The sequence below is a fragment of the Protopterus annectens genome, chromosome 13.part0, assembly GCF_019279795.1.
Source record: "Protopterus annectens isolate FY-2018-M chromosome 13.part0, PAN1.0, whole genome shotgun sequence".
NCBI lineage: Eukaryota > Metazoa > Chordata > Ceratodontiformes > Protopteridae > Protopterus > Protopterus annectens.
The window spans coordinates 1,173,963,869-1,173,986,776 of record NC_056747.1 but is presented as its reverse complement, the minus strand read 5'-3'; the positions used below and the strand labels follow the sequence as shown (position 1 = coordinate 1,173,986,776).

The 22,908-nt window shown below is 44.7% G+C and overlaps 1 protein-coding gene across 1 annotated transcript in view; it reads right to left on the bottom strand.

Annotated features, from left to right (window-relative positions):
* The window catches only part of DHX8 (DEAH-box helicase 8), a 959,075-nt gene that overhangs the window by 568,216 nt on the left and 367,951 nt on the right, over positions 1-22,908 (bottom strand). Inside the window, exon 10 of the mRNA XM_044055176.1 lies at positions 20,542-20,639. Within this exon, the coding sequence (XP_043911111.1) occupies positions 20,542-20,639 (98 nt within the window). The remainder of the gene's footprint in view (positions 1-20,541; positions 20,640-22,908) is intronic.

The window sequence follows — 22,908 nt, the reverse complement described above, 5'->3', positions numbered from 1 at the left end:
ATCATGTTGTAATGGAGCATCTAATAGTTTTGCTTTAACATGATCGGGCAGATTCTGTTCTTTTAACCAAGCATACCTCCTAATGGCAGAACCTGTAACCACGGCCCCGCAGGAGGCCTCTAGAGAATCAAAACCACATTGCAAAGTATGCTTTCCCACTTGTTCAGCTGCATGCAATAAATCCCGCATTTCTTTGTTTTCTGCACATTCTGAATCTGTCAACATTTTCTGTTTAAGCAGTGACATAAGATATTGCTGATATTTAAGCATACAAAACTGACAATTTAAAGCTCTTACAGCCAAGGTAGCAGAAGTATAAATCTTTTTCCCCCATCTGTCCAGGGCCCTAGAATCCCTATCAGAGGGGATAGGGTTTTTTGCAGTGGAAGCCTTGACCCCTTTGGGACCCTAAGAAATAGTTTCTGGGTCAGCAGCAGGGTTTTTGTAAAGAAATTTATGTGAATCAGGAACCCTGTAGTATCTGTCTGGTTTAACAGGAGCTGGTGGTAAAGAGTCAGGAGACAGACCGGACTCTGAAAATACATCACCTACAATGTCTACAACAGGAGGAATAGCAAGGGGCCTGTGCTGAGGTAATAAAATGAAGTCTCTGAGCCTTTTCTTGGATTCTGTGTAATCTTGGCTCTCCCAGTGGAAATGCTTCCTCATAGTATGCAGGATCTCCCCAAAAGAATAATCCTCAGGAGGGGAGACTGAAGGGATAGACTCTTCAGCATCCGAATCCTCATAGGGAGGAAGGGAATATTCCTGTTCAAAAGAGGAATCAGAGGAAATGGAAACCTGATCTGAAGATTCATATTCTATCTCTTGCCTAGGCCTCTTATCAAGAGGGGGATGGGAACCCCCGATCAAAGCAATTAGGTCTTCGGCCATTTTAAGCATCTATTTTTTAGGCATGGAGGCATGACCAGGAGAATGCTGTACTTGTTTCTTTGTCTTTAAAGCTGCTTTAGTCTTTGCCTTTGAAACTGAAGTTGGGTTTACATATAACTGTGTTGGCCTGAAAACACCCTCAGACGCCGATGCCTACTCAGCGGCTCTGGCCCCATCTGAGGGAATAGCTTCCGAGTGTCCCATACGTTGTGTTTTCAGCGGCCTAGTCGGCTCCACGTGGGAGTCGGAAGCGGCCTGTGGCTCTGAGGTAGCGGGCGTCAGGGACTGCGAAAGCGCCTCACTGAGAACTGGCGACAGGCCTAACAGAAGCCTCGTCATCGGTTTTGGACCTCGGATGCCTGTCTTTTTCTTTTCGCTTTTTATAAACTAGTTGGCTGTTCCGACGGCATTACATAATTGAATCTTCTGCCAAAGTAATGAAATGCAAAATTGCACCGACACTTAATAGTGCGTTGGTTAAATCTAGCACAAAAATGACAACTAGCAACGTTGTGGTCAGGGCCTATGCAAGGAATACAGTAAGAATGAAAATCCTTATGAGGTATTTGCTTCCAACAAGAAATACAATTATTAACTTTTTCTGACATCGATCTGGAGCAAGAAAAAAAGTTTCCCCAACGGGGTACTTAGCTTTAATGAAGACTTTGGATTTGAAATTCGAATTTGAAAATCTCAGGAGTCGGCCGACCGGCACTTGCGAACTGCTTTTGCTTCGGGCACCGCACAGCAAGAAAGACTGAAGAAAATGGCGTTGGCTGCATCTTTTATACCCCTGGAGCACTGACGTCAGGGAGGAGGCGACAGCAACCGACGCCGGACCTAGACTTTGGAACTCGGGCCGACTGCGGGTAGCCTGCCAGCAGGATAACCCAAATGTAATGACTGCAACAGTGAAACACAATGAACATCCCAGCTTAGAGTTATCGGGAACGTGTCTATCTTGAAAAGCGGTAAATGAGATCTGGGATAACTGGGAGAGAAGGGTTGTGGGTAGAGGTGAAGCCTAAGAGTTTTTTGACCTGCACGAGCTATAGTAACGTCTGAGTCAGTTCCAATATCGAAATCGAAGCCATGTGTTAAGGATAAAATTAAAATTGACAACATTAGATCCACAATTTCAAGTATAAAGTAAGCTACAAAAAGAACACAAATAAGTATTGTTCTGGTATTTAAAATCCATTCAAAAAAAGTACAACAGTAGTATGGTGTGGCCCATACTACTAATTATTTTGAATCAGCTGGGCTGGTTTGTTCACTTCATACCATCAGTCTTAAACGTTTTGTCACTGTGCCATCTCACATTACCATTTGGATTTTGACTCTGTGTGTATTCCATATTTCTATTATTTTCTCTGGGAGAAATTTATAAACATGGTATAAAGTGCACAGGACTAGTACTCTTGGAATTTCCCAAAAAAATCAGAATTCAACACAGATTTGTTAACACAGCAAACCCACTTGCTTGTCTGTATTGTTTGCAGTCATATTGTTCCTGTAACTAAATTAGACAATCTAGCGAAAAGAGGAAGAGAAAGCACATAATCGAAGTTAGAATTGCGAGTGTGTTGTGATACTGAAACACTTCAAAAATATCAAGCGTTTCAGTATTATGTGCATGTGTGTGTGTGTGTGTGTGTGTACGTGTTTTCATGTAGTAATACTGGGATTACGTAGGGTTAGAGTTGGGGTTAGTATAAGGTCTGCATGTGTTTCATTTAGTATTAGGACTAAGTACAGAGTTATTGTTAGCATTATTTTTTTTTTGAGTTAGGAATAGTATACAAGTACGGTGGTATTGGGGGAATATCTGGCACTGAGGATATGAGTTCAGGTGACAGGCACTGTACACAGCTAGTACTTAGCTTCTTCTCAACTACAACTTCAGGGGAGTAACAGTGACTCTAAGTGCTGGAAGTGCACTGTGAACAAAGTTAACTTGGTTCATATATTCTGGAAGCCCAAAAGCAAATCTTTGAAAAAATGTTTCATTTTCATGCAAATCCTATTTATGGAGGGAGGACATGGGAAAAGAAAAAGCCTTGACCTAACTCATAAATAAGTATTAATGTCATACTGTTTTTGTCTGAATGTCAACAAATATCAGGGAATGATACTTAGTGATATTTAGTAATTAATAAATAAGCACCTATCCAGGCATTTCTAAGGGTCATCTCCCAGTGATTTCTCCTGTCTACCTGATGAATATGGGCATCTTGGGGCAATGCAGCAATTGCCTCATGTACACAGACAACCCTCTCCTCCTACCATTCAACACTATAACCTGTGAGAGATGCACTTATATAGCCAAACTGGAAGCAAAGCTCTCGTCACCCAAGACTGGACTAGACAGTCAAGAGGAGAAGGTAAACACTTGCACCACACCACACTCATCACATAGTCCCTCAAAACCTGCACCACCAAAACACACACACAGAAACACAAAACACACACCTACATTCGCGGAGGCTCTCAATAAAAACTTGCCCAAACATCAGGGACATCCAAAGCATAAACGCAAGCAAACTCCACCCCCCAACACAACCCAAATGACACATAACCCACAAACCCAGTGTGCCAATCAACCACAGCCCATAAGGCATAACAACGTACCCAACACTCTATAGTCATAGGTGACTCTATAGTCAGGCACACTGATGTTCCACTCACTACACTAAACAAGGAGAAAGTTACTGTCCGCTGCCTGTCAGGTGCCAGGATCTGCCACATAACGCATGCACTCAGATCACACCACAATAAGTACAAATATGACACTGTCCATGTTGGTGTGAATGACCTCAGACGTACCTCCCTGGACTACATGAAATGAGACATGGAGGAGCTCTCCGATCTTATATCCCAGGTAGGTATGACCCTAACCCCGAGTAGCATCCTGCCATCACCCAGAATGATACCACAGTACAAGGACAAAATGACTGACTTCAACAATTGGCTAAGCTTCTGGTGTCATTCTAAGGGGATCCAGTATTTGTCTGCCTGGGACAACATGATCGACAGACCACGATGCTTTGTCAGAGATGGCCTGCACCTGTCTCCCTTAGGATTCCGGATACTGGCTAAGGCTCTTGCCACCCCTATAGTGCCTTTTTTAGGCAAGGTTCAAATGACAAAGTCACCACCGTAACAGGTACAAGCAAGCAAAATCTGAAGGTAATGCTACTCAATGCTAGAAGTCTAAACCTCAAAATGCACTCAATCGAGGCACTCTTTAAAATGGAGAACATTGACATCTGTGCAGTGACAGAGACCTGGTTCAAAGCTCCAGAGAGCACCCCTGCATTACCAGGCTACACTTCATACCACACCTTTCGGCGACCTAACCCAGAACAAAGCACTAAAGGCGGAGGCGTGTCCATATTCATTAAGGATATCCACACCTCCAGGCTAGCTGCACAGCATAATGCATCCGAGATTATCCAAGTGCAACTAACTCTGGGCAAGACCGCAATCCAAATTATAGCTTGCTACAGACCCCCCACCATGCCCCAGGATTCCCACTCCTCATTTCTTGATACACTGGAAAATATTAGGGTACATCCCAACACCCTAATAATGGGCAATTTCAACTACCCCACCATTAACTGGGAAAACTACTCATGTACCAACTGTTTTGCTCAACGTTTTCTAGAATTTATAAATTCCAACGCCTTGGATCAACTTATTCACACCCCCACCAGGGGCAGCAATATCCTCGACCTGGTCATTACCAACATGGGAAACCGGTGTTCCACACCAGAGGTCAATTCCTCGTTGGTCAGATCCGACCACAAGCTAATCAGCCTAGACATCCACATCCCACCCCCAATTAGGGAAACCATCGTAAAAAACTTCTCCAAAGCCATTTCACACTTCTTAAGACAGAAGTGGCAAACTTCACGACACCCATGCAGATGGATAACAGAGGTATGACTGCTGAATCCTACACAAATGCACTTTATAAGCACTTACACGAGTGCATGGATCATGCTATCCCTAACAGAACCAAGAGGTTATCCTCCAAAAAAAGAAGCCAATCTGGTGGTCCTCTGCCATAAACAAACTCTACAACAGAAGAAAAAATGTTGCATAAAATAGTAAAATCCCATGACTGGGGGAACACCCTGGTCAACCTCAGTAAGAAGCTGAGATCCCTCATAAAATCCTCTAAAGCTAGTTACAAAAACAACATTGCCACTGACACTAAAGACAACCACAAAGCATTCTATATCTATGTCAAGAATCTCAATGGGAACATTCAGATCTGCTCTGAGTTACAGCACAATGGCGCTAAATATACAGAACCAACTGATATTGCCAACATCCTAGGGGGAACACCCTGGTCAACCTCAGTAAGAAGCTGAGATCCCTCATAAAATCCTCTAAAGCTAGTTACAAAAACAACATTGCCACTGACACTAAAGACAACCACAAAGCATTCTATATCTATGTCAAGAATCTCAATGGGAACATTCAGATCTGCTCTGAGTTACAGCACAATGGCGCTAAATATACAGAACCAACTGATATTGCCAACATCCTAGCAAACAGTTTCAGTGCTAACTTTACCCCCCTCTCACCCTCTAGAGGGCCCAACTCTATACCAGAAGAATGCAAAGTTCCTATAATCACTGCTGCACAGGTAAAAAAAACACTCTCCAAAGCCAAGAACACAGCATCCATGGGACCTGACAATATCCCAGGCTGCGTTCTACACGAACTACAGAATGAACTGGCATCCTAACCTAAGTACCATGTTCAATCATAGCCTCACCTCAGGCTTTGTACACACTGAATGGCGCACCGCGACAGTTATCCCACTCCACAAAGCGGGAGCCACGACGGACCTCGGGAACTACCGCCCCATTAGCCTGACGAGCCTGGTCTGCAAGGCCATGGAACGTATCATCGTGGAATTCATAAACAAAGACATTGGTAATCTCCAAACTCTGGACCCTACCCAGTTTGGATTTGTAAAAGGCAGATCATAGGTTCATAGATTAGTACTAAGCTAACTGCCCTTGCGAGCCATTTTAAGCCTAGCCAATTATCCCTTGTGAGGCTCAAACCCTGCACCTTGTGTTTGTAAGACAAACACCTTACCCATTAGGCCATCCTCCCAACCCCTCCTAAACCTGATTGACTTCTTTGAAGCAGTCACCAAAGCCATAGATGAGGGTAAAATGGTTCACACAGCTTATCTAGATCTCGCCAAGGCTTTCGACACCATCCCCCACTCTGGAATTATAGATAAGCTCACTAAACTAGGTATAAATCCCTATTGTCACAAGATGGGTTGCCAACTGGCACACGGACAGAACCCACACTGTGAAAGAAGCAGATTCCAATTCCGACTTCAGACCAGTGACAAGTGGAGTACCACAGGGTTCAGTCCTGGGTCCTCTCCTGTTTGGTATCTACTTCTCTGAAGTGCAGGCCAACACAGAAGATCTTTGGCTAACAAGGTTTGCAGATGACTGCAAACTAGGAGCCATAATCAAAACTCCTAACGATGTGGACAAACTACAAAAAGGCCTCACTGAGACAGATACCTGGTGTCAAAGCCATGGCCTGAAGCTCAATGCCAAAAAGTGTATTGTCATCCCCTTTGGTAAAAACTCTGTACCCATGAACTACCACATAGCTGGTAGTCTACTTAATGCCGAAAATGTGATAAGAGACCTTGGGACATAGGTGGACAGTAGTCTCTCCTTTGATAATCACATCGCCACAGTGGTTAGGAAGTCCTTCTATGTGGCTCATCTCATCACAAAAGGATTCTCATCCAGAAAAAAAGAGGTCATTGTTCCCCTCTACTCATCACTCATTAGACCCATCATAGAGTACAACGCCCCTTTTGGTATGCATCTCACAAGACATCTACAACAACTGGAAAGACCACAGAAATACCTCACAAAGAGGATTACTTGTCTCAAACAGATGCCCTACGCAGACAGTCTCAAAAAACTACAGCTTTACTCCATCGCATATCGCCTACTCAGGGGCGATCTCTGCCTAACATACAAAGCTATGTCAAACCCAGAGCTGATGGACATCCTCCACTTAAAGAAATCCCAATCCATCCGAGCTACACGCTCTAGGGACTTAAACCTTGTCACCACAATAAACAGAACATGCTGGAGGGATAGATTCCTGTCCCAGAGACTTCCCATACTCTAGAACAGACTACCTATCTATGTCAAACAGAGCTCCTCATTAGCACTCTTCAAGAAAAATCTTGACGATTGGATGGGAAATGGGAAATTCACCCCAGGGATCACTTCTGTGCTCTGCTCGACAGGGGCACAGGAAAATAATTTTCTTGGGTGGCGAAAGCCAGGGTACATTTTTGGCTAGGCTTATATAGGCCCTAGGGCCAATAGCCTAATACCTACCTATGAAAACTAAAAAGTACAGTTTTGTACCTACCATAAATGTAGATGTCCGATAGACATGCAACTGCAGTCATAAAGTACAGTTTTGTACCTACCATAAATGTAGATGTCCGAGAGGTATGCATCTGCAGTCCTAACATATGGGTTGTCCTGCCTCAGGCAGCCCTTCGGTCGGCCGGATTCCAAAGTCTGGGTCTGGCCTCGGCTGATGTCGCACTTCACCCAACGTCATTGCTGCTGTGAATTGGGTATAAAGGCATCAGCCGAAGCCATTTTCCTCAGTGTTTCTTGCCCCAGATGCCAGGTGCCCTCTAGGAAAGCTAAATTTGGATAAATGCAAATGGTTCCAAACAGTAGAGAGCAAACAATATAAGCATGTATATACATATATACAAACAAATACACCATAATAGATTCCCCCAGCTAGCTACAAGATGGGCAAATACCCTAGGAGTACCACAGAGGGGAAGGAGGGTGGGTAATCCTGACTGCAGATGCATACCTCTCGGACATCTACATTTATGGTAGGTACAAAACTGTACTATGTCCTTCAAGGATGCATCTGCAGTCCTAACATATGGGTAGAATACCATAGCCAAACTGGGGATGGAGGTACTAAGATGATTATGGTGTAGTTAAGATCCCCTGCAAAACAGCAGTTGCAAAACCTGCTCGGGATCTGGAGTATAAAGGTAGATTATAATGCTTGGCAAATGTATGCACGGAGCTCCAAGTAGCAGCTTCTAAAATGTCTTTGGTAGCCACTCCTCGTAGGAAAGCTGTAGTAGTGGCTGCAGCTCTTGTGGAGTGAGGTCTGATGTTTTCTGGAGTTGTCTTTCCATGAAGAGTAACAAAATCTAATGCAATTTCCTATCCATTTTGAGATTGTCTGTTTTGAAATTGCTTTTCCTTCCATTCCTGTTGCATATGCTACCAGAAGCTGATCAGTTTTTCTGTTGGTCTTGGTTCTGTCCAGATAGTAGCGCAATTGCCTGTGCACATCCAATGTATGTAGTAGTCTTTCCCCCCTGTTCTGTGGGTTGGGGAAGAATGTTGGTAGGTGTATTGCTTGGTTCAATGATACCCTGGAGACTACTTTTGGCATAAAAGTAGGATTAGTTCTCAAGGACACTCTATCCTGATGGAAGATAAGGAAGGGCTGTACTGCCATTAATGCCTGTAATTCAGAAACCCTTCTTGCTGAAGTGATTGCAAGCAGGAAAGCAGTTTTCCAAGATAAGAACTGTAATTCTGCTGTTGCTGCTGGTTCGAAAGGGGGAAGTGTTAACTTTTCCAGCACAAAGTTAAGGTCCCATGTAGGCAAAGGTGGCGTCCTTGGAGGCTTTACATTTTTAATTCCTCTCAGAAACTGCCCGAGTAGAGGATGAGAGAAGACTGGAGGATCCATGTTGTATTCTGCTGAAATTGCTGATGCATGAATCTTAATGGAGGAGTAAGACAGGCCATTGTGGAAAAGTTCTGCTAAGTATTCCAGGATGTTAGCTATGTTCGCTAATGATACATTTTCTCCTTTTGCTGCACTCCAAATGAGGTATCTTTTCCATTTGGCTGAATAAGTCTTCCTTGTGGAGGGTCTGCGAGCCTCCAGGATAATGTCTTTAACCCTCTGAGATAAGTCTGGTTTATTTTGCTTTATGTAATATTCCAAGCAGCTAGCTGTTTGGATGTAGGATCTTGTAGTTGTTCTGTGTTAGCAGTAAAGGAACTAGAGGTAGAGGCCATGCGTGTGTCCGAGACATACTCCTCAGTAGCGGGTACCAATGCTGCCTCGGCCAGTCTGGAGCTATCAGGATGATCCTTGGGTGATCTTCTTTGATCTTCAGTAGCACTTTGTACATCAAAGGAAGAGGTGGGAATGCATATGCTGTCAGGTTTTCCCAACTGAAGGATAGGGAGTCCACCTTCCAAGCAAGTGGGTGGTATGTCCTTGTGCAGAATTTCCTCAATTGGTGGTTGTGTGGGGATGCGAACAGGTCTATTTCTGGTAGTCCCCATTTCTTTGTAATGGTTTTGAAGATGTCTGGATGCAGCATCCATTCGTGGGCATCCGTGGTAGTTCTGCTTGAGGTGTCTGCTAGTGTATTTTCTTTTCCTGGCACAAATTTGGCCTGTAGTTGAATGTTGTGTTTCAGGGCCACATTCCACAGGTCCATTGCCATCCGGCATAGAGGATACGAGTGTGTGCCTCCCTGTTTGTTGATATACCACATGACTGTGGTGTTGTCCATCCTTATCAGCAAATGACCCTGGTGAAGAAAAGGACTGAATGTCTGAAGTGCCTGTTTCACTGCCAGCATCTCTTTTTGATTTATATGTAGGTTCAGCTGGTCTTGTCCACCATGTGTGCCCCCCAGCCTAGGTCTGAGGCGTCCGTGGTGATAGTCTGGCTTGGGTGAGGTTTGTGGAAGGGCAGACCTCTGTTCACCTGACAGGCCTGAGCCCACCACAGGAATTCTTGTTTCAGGCATGGAATTATTGGAATCTGGGCTTCTAGACTGTGCTTGTGTTGAGACCATACATTCCTTAGGTACCATTGCAACTTCCTCATATGTAGCCCAGCATGTGGAATCAATATTATGCAGGATGCCATGTAACCCAGGGCTTGCAGGACTTTCCTTGCTGTAAGCTGGTTCTGCTTTGTTAATGCCATGAAATAGAGTGGCAGTTGCTTTTGCTTTTCTGCTGTGAGAAATGCCATTTGATTTGATGTGTCCAGTTCTGCACCCAAGAATGTTATCCTTTGGGATGGTACCAGCCTTGACTTTTTCATGCTGACTGTGTATCCCAGGGCTTGCAGTAATTGTATAACCTTTTCCAAATCTTTTGTTAATTTGGTCTTGTTGTCCGCTTGTATTAGGCAGTCGTCCAGGTATGGATAAATCTGAATTCCCTGAAGCCTGCAATGAGCAATTACTGATGCCAGGCATTTCGTGAATACTCTGGGCGCAGTAGATAAGCCAAAGGGCAATGCTGAGAATTGATAATGCTCTGATCCTGCAAGAAATCTGAGGTATCTTCTGCAATCTGGTCGTATAGGGACGTGCAGGTATGCCTCCTTGAGATCTAGAGTCACCAGCCAAGACTCCTTGCCCAGCATGGGAAGAAGTTGCTGTAGGGTCAGCATTTTGAATTTTGGAAAAATTAGCGTAACTTCCAAGAAATATGTAAACGGCGTAATCCATGCTATACGCCAAAATGAGTAGGGAATACGATCTGCCAAAGCACCACCAGTACACAAAACTGCAGAAGTTACCACAGCGTCTCAAATAAAAGTTTTCTTAGACAGATTGCTGCTGTTTTAAGCAACCAGCGGTCACGGAATCCACAACCAGAAAAAGTTTTTCAAAATTTATTGACACAAAATAATCCAGGTTAAGCGCTTTCACACACTAACGCGTGTGCTTCCTCAGAATCGTTCTGCGGAAGCACACGCGTTAGCGCTAACCTGGATTATTTTGTCAATAATTTTGAAAAACTTTTCTGGTTGTGGATTCCGCTGGTTGCTTAAAACAGCAGCAATCTGTCTAGAAAACTTTATTTGAGACGCTGGTAACTTCTGCAGTTGTGTACTGGTGGTGCTTTCAGATCGTATCTACTCATTTTGGATTACGCTGTTTACAATTTTGGAAAAATGAGATATGTGTTCAGAGCGGACAGGTCGAGAATAGGTCTCCATTGGTTTTCTTTCCTTGGTACCAGGAAAAGTCTGGAGTAAAATCCTTGCCCTTGTTCCATAGGCGGTACCTTTTCTATAGCTCTCATCCTTAGTAGGTGGTGGATTTGTGCTAGAGCGTTTGTTTTTTGGTTTGGTGGTAGGTTTGGCATTCCTCTCTTTTTTGGTAGAGTGTGGAAGTGAAACCTGTAGCCTTTGTCTATTGTCTGTAAAATCCATTTGTCTCCTGTAATGTAATGCCAGTTTACGGAAAATAAGTCAAGCTTTCTGCCTAAGGGTGCTTGCAGTTGTTCCCTGGTAGGCGGTATCAGAGTCAAGTCATTGTGTCTGCCCTGTGGGAATGGTCGTAGCTGAATCTGTGGCAGTACTTAGGCTGCCACTGACGTCCCCTGTAGGCACCTCTGGATTGACCTCTGCCTCTTGGGCGCCTATTTCTGCCTCTGTGTGCTCTGGAGGTGTCTGGAAAGGACCAATTCTTCGAAGGCCAATTTCTACTGAACCTCGGAGGCTGGACCTGTAAGAAATCCTTGACTGTTTGGACAGATTTTGCTTTTTCTTCCACCTTCTTTAGTACTTGCTGTGCAGGGGATCCAAACAAACTTTGTTTCTCCATGGGAGCATCTAGAAGCTTTGACTTTACATGGTCTGGTAAGGATTGTTCTTTTAACCAGGCATGCCTTCTAATCACTGTTCCAGTCATAGCTGCTCTAAAGGAAGCCTCCAGTGCATCATAGCCGCATTTTAAGGAATGATTACTGACCTGCTGAGTGTTATGTACCAAATTCTGAAGGGACTTACGGTCTATAGGTTCAGGAGAGGACAGCTTTTTATTTAGCTGGTCTAACAAAAATTCCTGATACTGAATCATGTGGAATTGACAGTTTAAGGCCCTAGCCGAAAGAGTAGCAGAAGTATAAACTTTTTTACCCCATCTCTCTAATGCTCTAGATTCTCTTTCAGAGGGAGGGTTTTGGCAGAGGCAGCTGCTACAGCTTTGGGGCCCTGTGAAATGGTTTCAGGATCTGCAATAGGAGCCTTATACAAGTGAAAGTGTGTGTCCGGGACCCTGTAATATCTGTCGGGCTTGGCAGGGGCCGGGGGAAGAGAGTCAGGGGCAATACAGGCATCATTATAAGCATAAACAACTGTAAGTACTGGAGGAATGGCTAAAGGCCTATGCTGTGGTAAATGTAAAAAGGTCCTTAGCCTTTTCCTTGAATCTGAAAAATCCTGGCCCTGCCATTGAAAATGCTCTCTCATAGCATGTAAGGTTTCCCCAAACGAAAATTCCTCAGGAGGAGAGGCAGAAGGAATGGAGTCTTCTGCATCAGAATCCTCATAAGGAGAATATGGGCCTTCTGGAGGACCTGAGTTTTCTGAATCATCCGAGGAATAGTCTGTAGAAACAGGATCCGGGGGCTCTGCTCTAGGCCTCTTTTCTGGAGGGGGTTGAGAGGCCCTGTCTGGGTGAGGTTGGGATCCCCTGATCAAAGAAATGAGATCCTCAGCCAAGCTGAGCATTTGGGAACTGGAGGTAGGCCTGTGTGAGGGGGTTTTAGCAGGCAAGGCCTTAGAAGATTTAGCTGATTTAGCCCTAGAAATAGCCTTGATAGACATAGATGCAGGGGGCCTAGCAGCACCACGTGCAGGAGTAGATATGTCTAAAGGAATAGTATCTAATAAATCCTGGGTGCCTGCTACAGCAGGGGTAATTTCAGTAGCGGATTCAGCCATGCTGTGTGAGGCCTCGGCTATCGGAAGCAAGCTTTCGGCCGAAGGAAGAACCGTTGACTCGGTTTCAGCCGAAACCGAGACACTCGTGGTTGGCTTAACCGTGGTTTTGGCCGAAACCGCGGACCGCGAGTGTCGGTCCTTTTCCTTACGCTTTTTAGCTAATTGCGAAGTCGGAGTCTCCGACGGCATTTTGTAAGCAAAAGCGGGACCAAAAAACTCCTCTGCAAACTCCGACCGACGTCTAAGTGTCCGTCGGTTAAAGGAAGCACAGGCTAGACAAGCTGATACGTCGTGGTCTGGGCCTAAGCAAGGAAGGCAGTATGAGTGGAAATCCTTATGAGGTATTTGTTTCCCACAAGTTAAACAATTATTTACTTTTTCTGACATCGGCTGAGGCAAGAAAGAGTCCCCAACGGGGTACTTAGCATTTTAGAAGTCTTCGGTAGCAGAAATCTCTGGATCTGACCGACCGGCACTTGTGAACAGCTTCTGCTTCGGGCACTGCGCGGCAAGAAAGACTGAGGAAAATGGCGTCGGCTGATGCCTTTATACCCGATTCACAGCAGCAATGACGTCGGGTGAAGTGCGACATCAGCCGAGGCCAGACCCAGACTTTGGAATCCGGCCGACCGAAGGGCTGCCTGAGGCAGGACAACCCATATGTTAGGACTGCAGATGCATCCTTGAAGGACATCATGTGGGTTGCCCTGCCTCAGGCAGCCCTCGGTCGGCCGGATTCCAAAGTCTGGGTCCGACGTCAGCTGATGTCGCATTTCTCTCCGACGTTAGAGCGGCTGGAGTACATAAGCATCAGCCGACGCCATTTTCTTCAGTGTTTCTTGCCCCAGATGCCAGGTGCCCTCCAAGGAAGGCTGTAATCAAATTGGAAGACAAAAACAGGATTCCAAACAAATAAATGAGCAATAAAACAAATACACCATAACAGATATCCCCAGCTAAGAGAAACAGGGATAGGAGTGGACCCTAGGCATAGAGGGGTAGGAAAATCCGACTGCAGTTGCATATCTATCGGACATCTACATTTATGGTAGGTACAAAACTGTACTATGTCCTTCAAGAATGCAACTGCAGTCATAACATGTGGGTAGAATACCATAGCTTAGCTGGGGGAGGAGGAATGCTCTACGAAAAAGATGGTGTGGCAATCAAACCCTGCAGGACTGCCGAAGCAAAGCCTGCTCTGGATCTGGAGTATAGAGGGAGATTGTAGTGTTTGGAGAATGTATGCACGGAGCTCCATGTAGCAGCTTCTAGAATGTCCTTAGTAGGCACCCCTCTTAAGAATGCTGTAGAGGTGGCTGTAGCTCTGGTGGAATGTGGTCTGACATTGGCTGGAACAGTCTTTCCATGAAAGGAATAACAGAATCTGATGCAATGTCCAATCCATTTTGAAATAGTCTGTTTTGAAATTGCTTTTCCTTGGACTGCAGGGGCGTAAGCTACAAAAGTTGTTCAGACTTCCTACTGGCCTTGGTTCTGTCCAGGTAGTGAAGTTGTCTGTGAATGTCCAAGGTATACAACAGTCTCTCCCCTTGTTCTCAGGATTGGGGAAGAAAGCAGGCAGATGAATTGCTTGATTTAAAGAAACCCTAGATACCACCTTTGGCATGAAAGTAGGGTTGGTCCTTAATGAAACCCTGTCTCTGTGAAAAATAATAAAGGGTGGTATTGCCATTAGGGCCTGTAGCTCCGAAACCCTTCTTGCTGATGTAACTGCCAACAGGAAAGCTGTCTTCCAAGAGAGAAATTGCAAGTCAACTGAAGCTGCTGGCTCAAATGGAGGTAGAGTCAGTTTTCTAGGACAAAATTGAGGTCCCAGGCTGGCACTGGGGCCTTTCTTGGTGGCTTAATGTTCTTGATTCCCCTGAGGAATTGCCTTAGTAAAGGGTGTGAAAAAACAGGAGGATCAGTGTTGTATCTAGCTGAAATAGCAGATGCATGTATCTTTATGGAAGAATATGAGAGGCCGTTCTTTAACATATCTGCCAAATATTCCAAGATGAGTGGGATGTTCAAAAATGATGCATCATGTCCCTTGCTGGTATTCCAATTGCTGAATCTTTTCCACTTTGCTAAGTAAACCTTTCTGGTGGATGGTCTTCGAGCCTCTGTTAGTGTCCGCTGGACTTCCTTGGAGAGAGATAGGCTGAAGTTATTTATGGGATCTTCCAGGCTGTTAGCTGCAGTGTCTGTAGATTTGGATGCACTGTTTCGAAGTTGTGTTGAGTCAGAAGTAGAGGCCATTGGGGAAGGGCCCAACTCCTGGTGTGACATATGCTCCGTAGTAGTGGGTACCAGTGTTGTCTTGGCCAGTTCGGAGCTATTATGATTCCCTTGGGTCTCTCTGCTTTGATCTTTAGTAATACTGAGGTCATCAGTGGCAGAGGTGGGAATGCATAGATTGTTAGTGAGTTCCAGTTGAATGAGAGGGCATCTATTTTCCAAGCTTTTGGATGGTATGTCCTTGTGCAGAATTTTGGTAGAAGATGGTTGAGATGAGAGGCAAATAGGTCCACTTCTGGCTTGCCCCATGTCGAAGTGAGTTGTCTGAAGGCCTTCGGATGTAACCTCCACTCGTGTGGATCTGTGAAATTCCTGCTTAAGCTGTCCGCCAACACATTGTCTTTTCCTGGAACAAACTGGGATTGTAACTGGATGTTTAGACTCAGTGATTTCTCCCAAAGATGCATTGTCAGTCTGCAAAGGGGTAAGAGTGGGTGCCCCTTGCTTGTTTATGTACCACATCACAGTGGTGTTGTCTGTCCGTATCAGTAAATGGCCTTGCTGGAGTTGGTGTTGAAAAGCCTCGATGGCATGCATTACTGCCAGCATTTCCTTTTGGTTTATATGCAGATGTGTTTCCTTTGGAGACCATTGTCCTTGTATACACCTGCCTTCCATGTCTGCTCCCCATTCAAGGTCCGAGGTGTCTGTGGTCATGGCCTGTCTTATCTGTGGTTTTGAATGACATACCTGTGTTTGCCTGGCTCACGAGGCCCACCATAGGAATTCGTTTTGTAGGCATGGAATGGCGGTATGATTGTCTCCAAGTTGTTGCTGTGTTGAGACCAAATGCTTTTTAGGTACCATTGAAGCTTTCTCATGTGTAGTCTTGCTAACGGAACCAGGAGAATGCAGGATGCCATGTAACCCAGGGCCTGTAGGAATCTCCTTGCAGTCATCTGGGTGAGTTTTGCTAAACCTTTGAAGTAATGAGTTAACTTCTCTTGCTTGTCTTCTGTCAGGTAAGCCATCTGAGAGGCTGTGTCTAGTTTGGCTCCTAAGAAGATTATTTGCCGGGATGGCTGCAGTCTTGACTTTTGAAAGTTGACTGTGTATCCCAGAGCTTGAAGTAATCGTATGACATAATCCAGGTTTTTTGTCAACATCAACTTGTCGTCCGCTTGTATGAGGCAATCGCCCAGGTACGGGTAAATTTGTATCCCCTGGAGCCTGCAATGAGCAATTACTGAAGCCAGGCATTTTGTGAATACTCTGGGCGCAGTAGATAAGCCAAATGGTAATGCTGAGAACTGATAATGCTCTGGTCCTGCAAGAAGTCTGAGGTATCTTCTGCAGCTGTGTCTGATAGGGACATGCAGGTATGCCTCCTTGAGGTCCAGAGTAATCAGCCAAGACCCCTTGCCCAGCATGGGAAGGAGTTGCTGTAGAGTCAGCATTTTGAACTTTGGTACTATGAGAAAGGTGTTTAATGCGGACAAGTCCAGTATTGGTCTCCATTGAGATTCTTTTCTTGAAACAAGGAACAGTCTTGAGTAAAACCCCTGGTCTTGTTCTTGTTGTGGAACTCTTTCTATTGCTTTCATCCGAGTCAGCAGAGTGATTTGCTTGATAGCCTCTGCCCTCTGGTTTTGTAGTAGGTTTGGCATGCCTTGTTTTCTTGGCAAGGTATGAAAATGAAACCTGTACCCTCGGTCTATAATGTCCAAAATCCATTTGTCCTTTGTCAGTCTGTGCCAATTTTCTGCAAACAGAGATAATTTCCCGCCCAAGGGAGCTTCTATTTGTTCCCTGGTAGGCGGTAGTAGAGGAAAGTCATTGAGATTGTGGTTGTGGGGCAGGTGAAACCCCTGCGTCACTTCTTTGGTTTCCTGGCTGCCATTGTTGTCCCCTGTAAGGGCCTCTGTATTGGCCTCTTCCTCGGCCACGTCTGTTCTTACCCCTTTGAAACTTTTCTGTATTAGGAAAGGACCAGTTTTTAGAAGGCCAATTCCTACTGAATCTGGGGGGGGGGTTGAACTTGGAGGAAATCTTTCACCGTCTGAACTGATTTTGCTTTTTCTTCGATGGTCTTTAACACATCCTTAGCATTCGCACCAAAAAGCTTGTTCTTTTCCAAAGGTGCATCCAGAAGTTTTGCTTTTACATGATCTGGTAGAGGTTGATCTTTTAACCAAGCATGTCTATGAATGACTGCCCCTGTCATAGCTGCCCTACATGAAGCTTCCAGTGCATCATATCCACACTGCAGGAAGTGATTGCTTACTTGCTGAGTGTTAAGTACAGCTTCCTGAAAAGTCTTCCTGTCTAAAGGATCAGGAGTGGCTAAAGTTTTTCGTAAATCTTCTAAAAGGTAATCCTGGTATTGTAACATATGAAAAAGGCAATTTAAAGCTCTCATAGATAAGGTAGTGGATGTGTAAACCTTTTTACCCCATCTCTCTAATGACCTGGCCTCCCTGTTGGAGGGCAATGGATTTTTAGAGGTGGAGGCTGAAACTCCTTTAGGCCCCTGTGAAATAGTTTCCAAATCAGCAGAATGGGCCCTGAATAAATGGGAATGAGTTTCTGGGACCCTGTAATACCTGTCTGGCTTGGCTGGAGCAGGAGGAAGAGAATCAGGGGTAGCACTAGAGTCAGCATATAGATCATCCAGAACATCAAGTACAGGAGGAATAGCTAAGGGCCTGTGCTGGGGCTTCTTAAGGAAAGTCCTCAGGCGTTTCCTAGAATCAGAATATTCCTGACCTTGCCACTTGAAATGTTCCCTCATGGTGTGCAGAACTTCCCCAAAAGAAATATCCTCAGGAGGGGAGGCCGAGGGGATGGAATCTTCTGCATCCGAGTCCTCATAGGTCTGGAAGAGCTCTTCCTGGCTATCAGAGTGGACAGAGCCCTCAGAGTCTTGATCTGAAGGAATAGGTTCAGGGGGTTCAACCCTGGGCCTTTTATCAGAAGGAGGCTGGGATCCTCTCTCAGGATGGGCCTGTGAACCTCTAATCATGGAAATTAAATCAGCAGCCATGGACATAATTTGTGTCTCTGGAGTAGGCTGAGGTAAGGATTTAGAAGTAATATGCTTTGTTTTGCTGGCTGCCTTAGCCCTAGTGTAGGCCTTAATAGACATGGCCATAGGAGGCCTGGCAGCTCCACGTGCAGGAGTGACCTTGTCTACAGCAATGGTCTCGGGCATTTCCTCGGTTTCGGTATCCGGAGGAAAATCGATAACTGGCGTCGGAGTGATGTCCGGAATCGGAGTCGGTGTCACGGTGTCTTCGGTTCGGAGCGGTGGAGAGACCGTCTCAGAGGGAACCGGAGCACTCGCTAGGTTTTGGCGTGGAGTCGGTGGTAGACGCGGGCCGAGGATGTCGGTCCCGGTCTTTACGCTTTTTGGGAGTTTGCGATGTCAGAACATTCGACGGCATGGTGTAAGCAAATTTATCGGCAAAAAAGTCTTCAGCGAAATCCGCCCGGCGCCTGAGAGTGCGCTTGTTGAAGCGAGCACAGGCTACACAGGCCGAGACGTCGTGGTCTGGGCCCAGGCAAGGAAGACAGTAAGAGTGGAAATCCTTATGAGGTATTTGTTTACCACAAGAAAGACAATTGTTAACTTTTTCAGTTATTTCTGACATCAGCTGAGGCAAGAAAAGGTCCCCAACGGGGTACTAAGCTTTTTTGATGACTTCGGTATCGAAGAATACAGGAGCTGACCGACCGGCACTTGCGAACTGCTTCTGCTTCGGGCACCGCGCGGCAAGAAAGACTGAAGAAAATGGCGTTGGCTGATGCTTATGTACTCCAGCCGCTCTGATGTCGGAGAGAAATGCGACATCAGCCGACGTCGGACCCAGACTTTGGAATCCGGCCGACCGAGGGCTGCCTGAGGCAGGACAACCCACATGTTATGACTGCAGCTGCATTCTTGAAGGACATCAGATGCATCTTCCTCACACAGGAGTGAAGATTTATACAGGACTGTTATGAACACTGATTAAATGGCATGTTTTAGAGGGCAAGAGCAACAAAAACTATACAAGCTGACCACTCTGGTGACAGACAACGCCTTAACTACGACCTAGCCAATCCATGTCTGATTAGCAGCTTGGCTGACTGATGCAGCAGCAGGGAGCTACAGGTGTGCCCATCCTGGGGGGGGGTGGCACTTGTTGGTGATGCTCCTTAAGACAAGATGTGATCTAAAGAGGGCAGTTGCCCTCAGATGCACTAGTGAGCATGGGGGAGTGGGGAAAGGAAAAACTGGGTAGAGCATTAAATAAAAAAAACATACCGGACAGAGGCTGAGACAGCCGAGCCCCCAGAATGCCCTCAAGCTCCATGACCAGTCCCAGCAACACCAGACTAGTGAGAGAGTCTTCCAATCTACAAGCTGAAGTTCTATAATTTTATGGTATACCTTTATGCACACAGATACATGAAACTTGTCTATTGAGAGGATCTGTTAACATTAATACTCATTGGTTCCCTCTATGTACTGATACTGCTTAATTTTATCAATAAAAATGATGTATATAAAAACTGGTACACTAAGCACTTTGACAACTAGTGAGGCAAATAAATTACTAAAGAGTAACAGGCTCAACAATGATCCTTGAAGGATGACAGATAAGGAGACAATGAGTGGAACATTTGTTCTTAATATTAATATTCTCAGCTCCCATCATTTAAGTCATTTCTTTAGCCAGTTAAAAACAAGGAATGTCATTTCCCAGATTACTAAGCCCCTAAGAGTTCCACTGTGAGGAGCAGCATCAAAAGTCTTTAACAGAAGTTCAGCAGAATAATTTCCAAACGAAGACCCAATCCATCAATTACATTAATGCAAAAGCTGAGGAAATTACTTTGGAAAGTCCTGAATATCTGAATACAAGCTAGATAAGACCAGAATTCTCAAACAACACAACTGGCACACACGAGAGTATGATTTTAAATATTTGCCCAGAACAGAAGTCAAACTAAAAGGTCTCTAGTCAGTCACTCAATTTTTATCTCTATTCGAAGAGGAATGTAGCAAAGGAAATGTGGAAATTAAAACAATACATCAGATGTTACATAATCTTTGCAGTTTCAAAAAGAAAATTCAGTTAATAACTCATTTGCTAAGTAACATTAGCAGAGATGCACCGTATTACTTCTTGCAACTCAGCTGGTGGTAAGGCTGATAACCTTTCTACAAAACAAGGGCAGCTTTATATGTTTATTTTTATAGAGGATGTCGAACACTGTCATACATTTGTGACTCAAGTACAAGAAGTAGGTCTAAAAGCTATAAGCCTTCCAAAAGTGTCAAAGAAGAACAAAGAATGTCTCAAACAGCCCACAATCTTTCATTACATTGCGAGCTCTGGGAATAAAAAGAGATACACACATACATATACCTGTTTACAGCTTACATATGCAAAAAAATAACTACTTTGTAGGATAAAACAGAAAGTAAAGTCTTTACACCTAACCACAGGTTAACAGTGTATACAGGTCTAATGGGTTTATTCTCTGAATGATTAGCACAGCTGCAGAAACATGCATTACCTTTACTATTTTGACAGGACTCATGTCCATACTCTGCTTGGTGTGCCCTCTCAGGAATGGTGGCTCCTCTTCTACAAGTTCAATTTCAAGATCTTCATCTGCATGGAAACAGAACAAAAATAGCACAGTTGTGTAAAATCTTACCATAACAGTAGATGTCCTTGCCTTCACTGCTGCAGTATTCATTACTTGTGGGATTTCCTGCTGTAGCCCAAAGCCTACTGTTGCTTTAAGGTACGCTCAATGTCACCCGTACACTCCTGGCATAGCGTATGCAGAAAGGAAATGCCTGAACATACCATCCTCAGAACTGACTGTCCTAGTAGTATAAGCAGACTAAGGAAACTCAGGAGGTGACCAGTACAGCTCCGTAGTCCTTTTCCTTCCTGGAAGGAGGGAGGGAGAGCATACTGCAGCAATGAAGGCAAGGACATCTGTTGTTATAGCAAGATTTTACACAACTGTACTATGTCCTCACATTCACCACTGTAGTATTCATCAAGTTTGGGAGAGTGCCAAAGCTCAGGAAGAAACTTGGGAGGAGGAAGAAGCAGTCGAGCCCTCTAAGAAGTCATGAAGAATGTCCCTAGCAAAACCAGCCCTAGCTAGAAATGCCATCCAACTCCTAGTGCTCGGTAAAAGTATGAACAGAAGTCCAGGTAGCTGCTTCAAGAACAAATTAGTATCCAACCCCTTGAAAAAAGCAGAAGAAGAAGCCACAGCTTTAGTAGAATGAGCCTTTACAGAAGAAGGAAGGTTCTTACCATGAAAAGTATAACAAAAAGAAATAGCCTTTGAAATCCAAGAAGAAATAGTTTGCTGGATACAGCTAATCCTAAAGACCCAGGATGAAGAGAAACAAACTGATCAGATTTTCTAACCGCTGTAGTCTTATCCAAATAAAATCTTAATTGTCTATGCATTTCCAAAGTATGCAGCATCCTCTTACTATCAGATTACAGAGAGGGGAAAAGTAGGCAAATGAATAGACTGATAAGTGACAACTCAAAAGAGGATTAGTACGCAAGGACACCCTGTCCTTATGAAATATCAAACAAGGACAAGCTATAAGGGCTTGCAACTCACACACCCATCTGTCAAGAGGTAAAAGCTAACAAAAGGACTGTCTTCCAAGAACAATGTTATAAGGAAGCTGAGGCAGCAGGCTCAAAAGGAGCCTGAGTCAGCTTCTCCAAAACAAAATTAAGATCCTAGGGAGGAGGAACAGGCTTCCCAGGAGGTCTAATATTAAGAACATCTTTAAGAAATCGTTTAGCCTCAAATCTAGAAGCGACAGAAGAGATAAAGGCAGACAGAGATAGCTGATAAGTGGGCCTTAATAGAAGAATAGGCCAAACCAGAAGTGAACTCACACAAATAAGACAGAACCAAAGAACATCCACAAAAAGTGGGTCCAGGTTAGGAGAAAGACAGCAATGAGAAAACCCTCTTCCATTTGGATAGGTAGGATTTCCTAGTAGTAGGTTTTCCAGCCTCCTGCAGGACCATCAGGATGTCCTCAAAAAAAGGTGATTATGAGGAATCAATATCCTATCACTCACAGTGTCACAGTTGAAGCATGGACAGGTGGGGGTGGAAGAGATATCCTTTGTCTTGTGTGAGCAGATGCACCATGTAAGGTAACTTGTGATGATTGCCCTTGCCTAGATGCAGACGTAGTGAGAACCAGTGTTGTTGTGGACAAAAGGAAGTTACCAACAAGATTTTGGGAGCATCCTGCTGAACCCTGAACAGGATTTTTGGAATGAGAGGAAGGGTAGTAAATGCATAAAGAAACAAGGACTTCCAAGGACAAGTGAGGGTGTCCACCTTCCAAACCAGGCGACCTGGGACTCTGGCACAAAACAGAGGAAGTTGTCTGTTCAAAGAGGAGGATAAATAGATCTGCTTGAGGAGTGCCCCACTAGTGGACAATGTCCAGAAATGCATCCCTGTGAAGCATCCACTCATGGGATTGAGATAAGGACTTCTTCAGAGTGTCTGACACAATGTTCTGATCTGAAGGGATATAAACAGCCTGAGACACTTGATACTTGACAGCAAGATCCCATACCAGAAGTGCCAAACGGCAAAGAAGATTAAAATCTTGTTCCTCCCTGTTTGCTTATATACTACATCACTGTGGTATTGTCTGTTAATACCTTGAGAAACCCCGAAAAATGACATTAGGCATTCAGATGATGATCTGGAGATGCATTTGGACTGGCGTCAAAGAAGTTCTGAGGATGGTACTTCCGAATGTCACCTTTATGCCTTATGCTACACAAGGAGCATACGGGTGATATGCAGCATACCTTATAGCAACATAAGGCTTTGGTACACTGGTCGATGTCAGGGCATCCCATG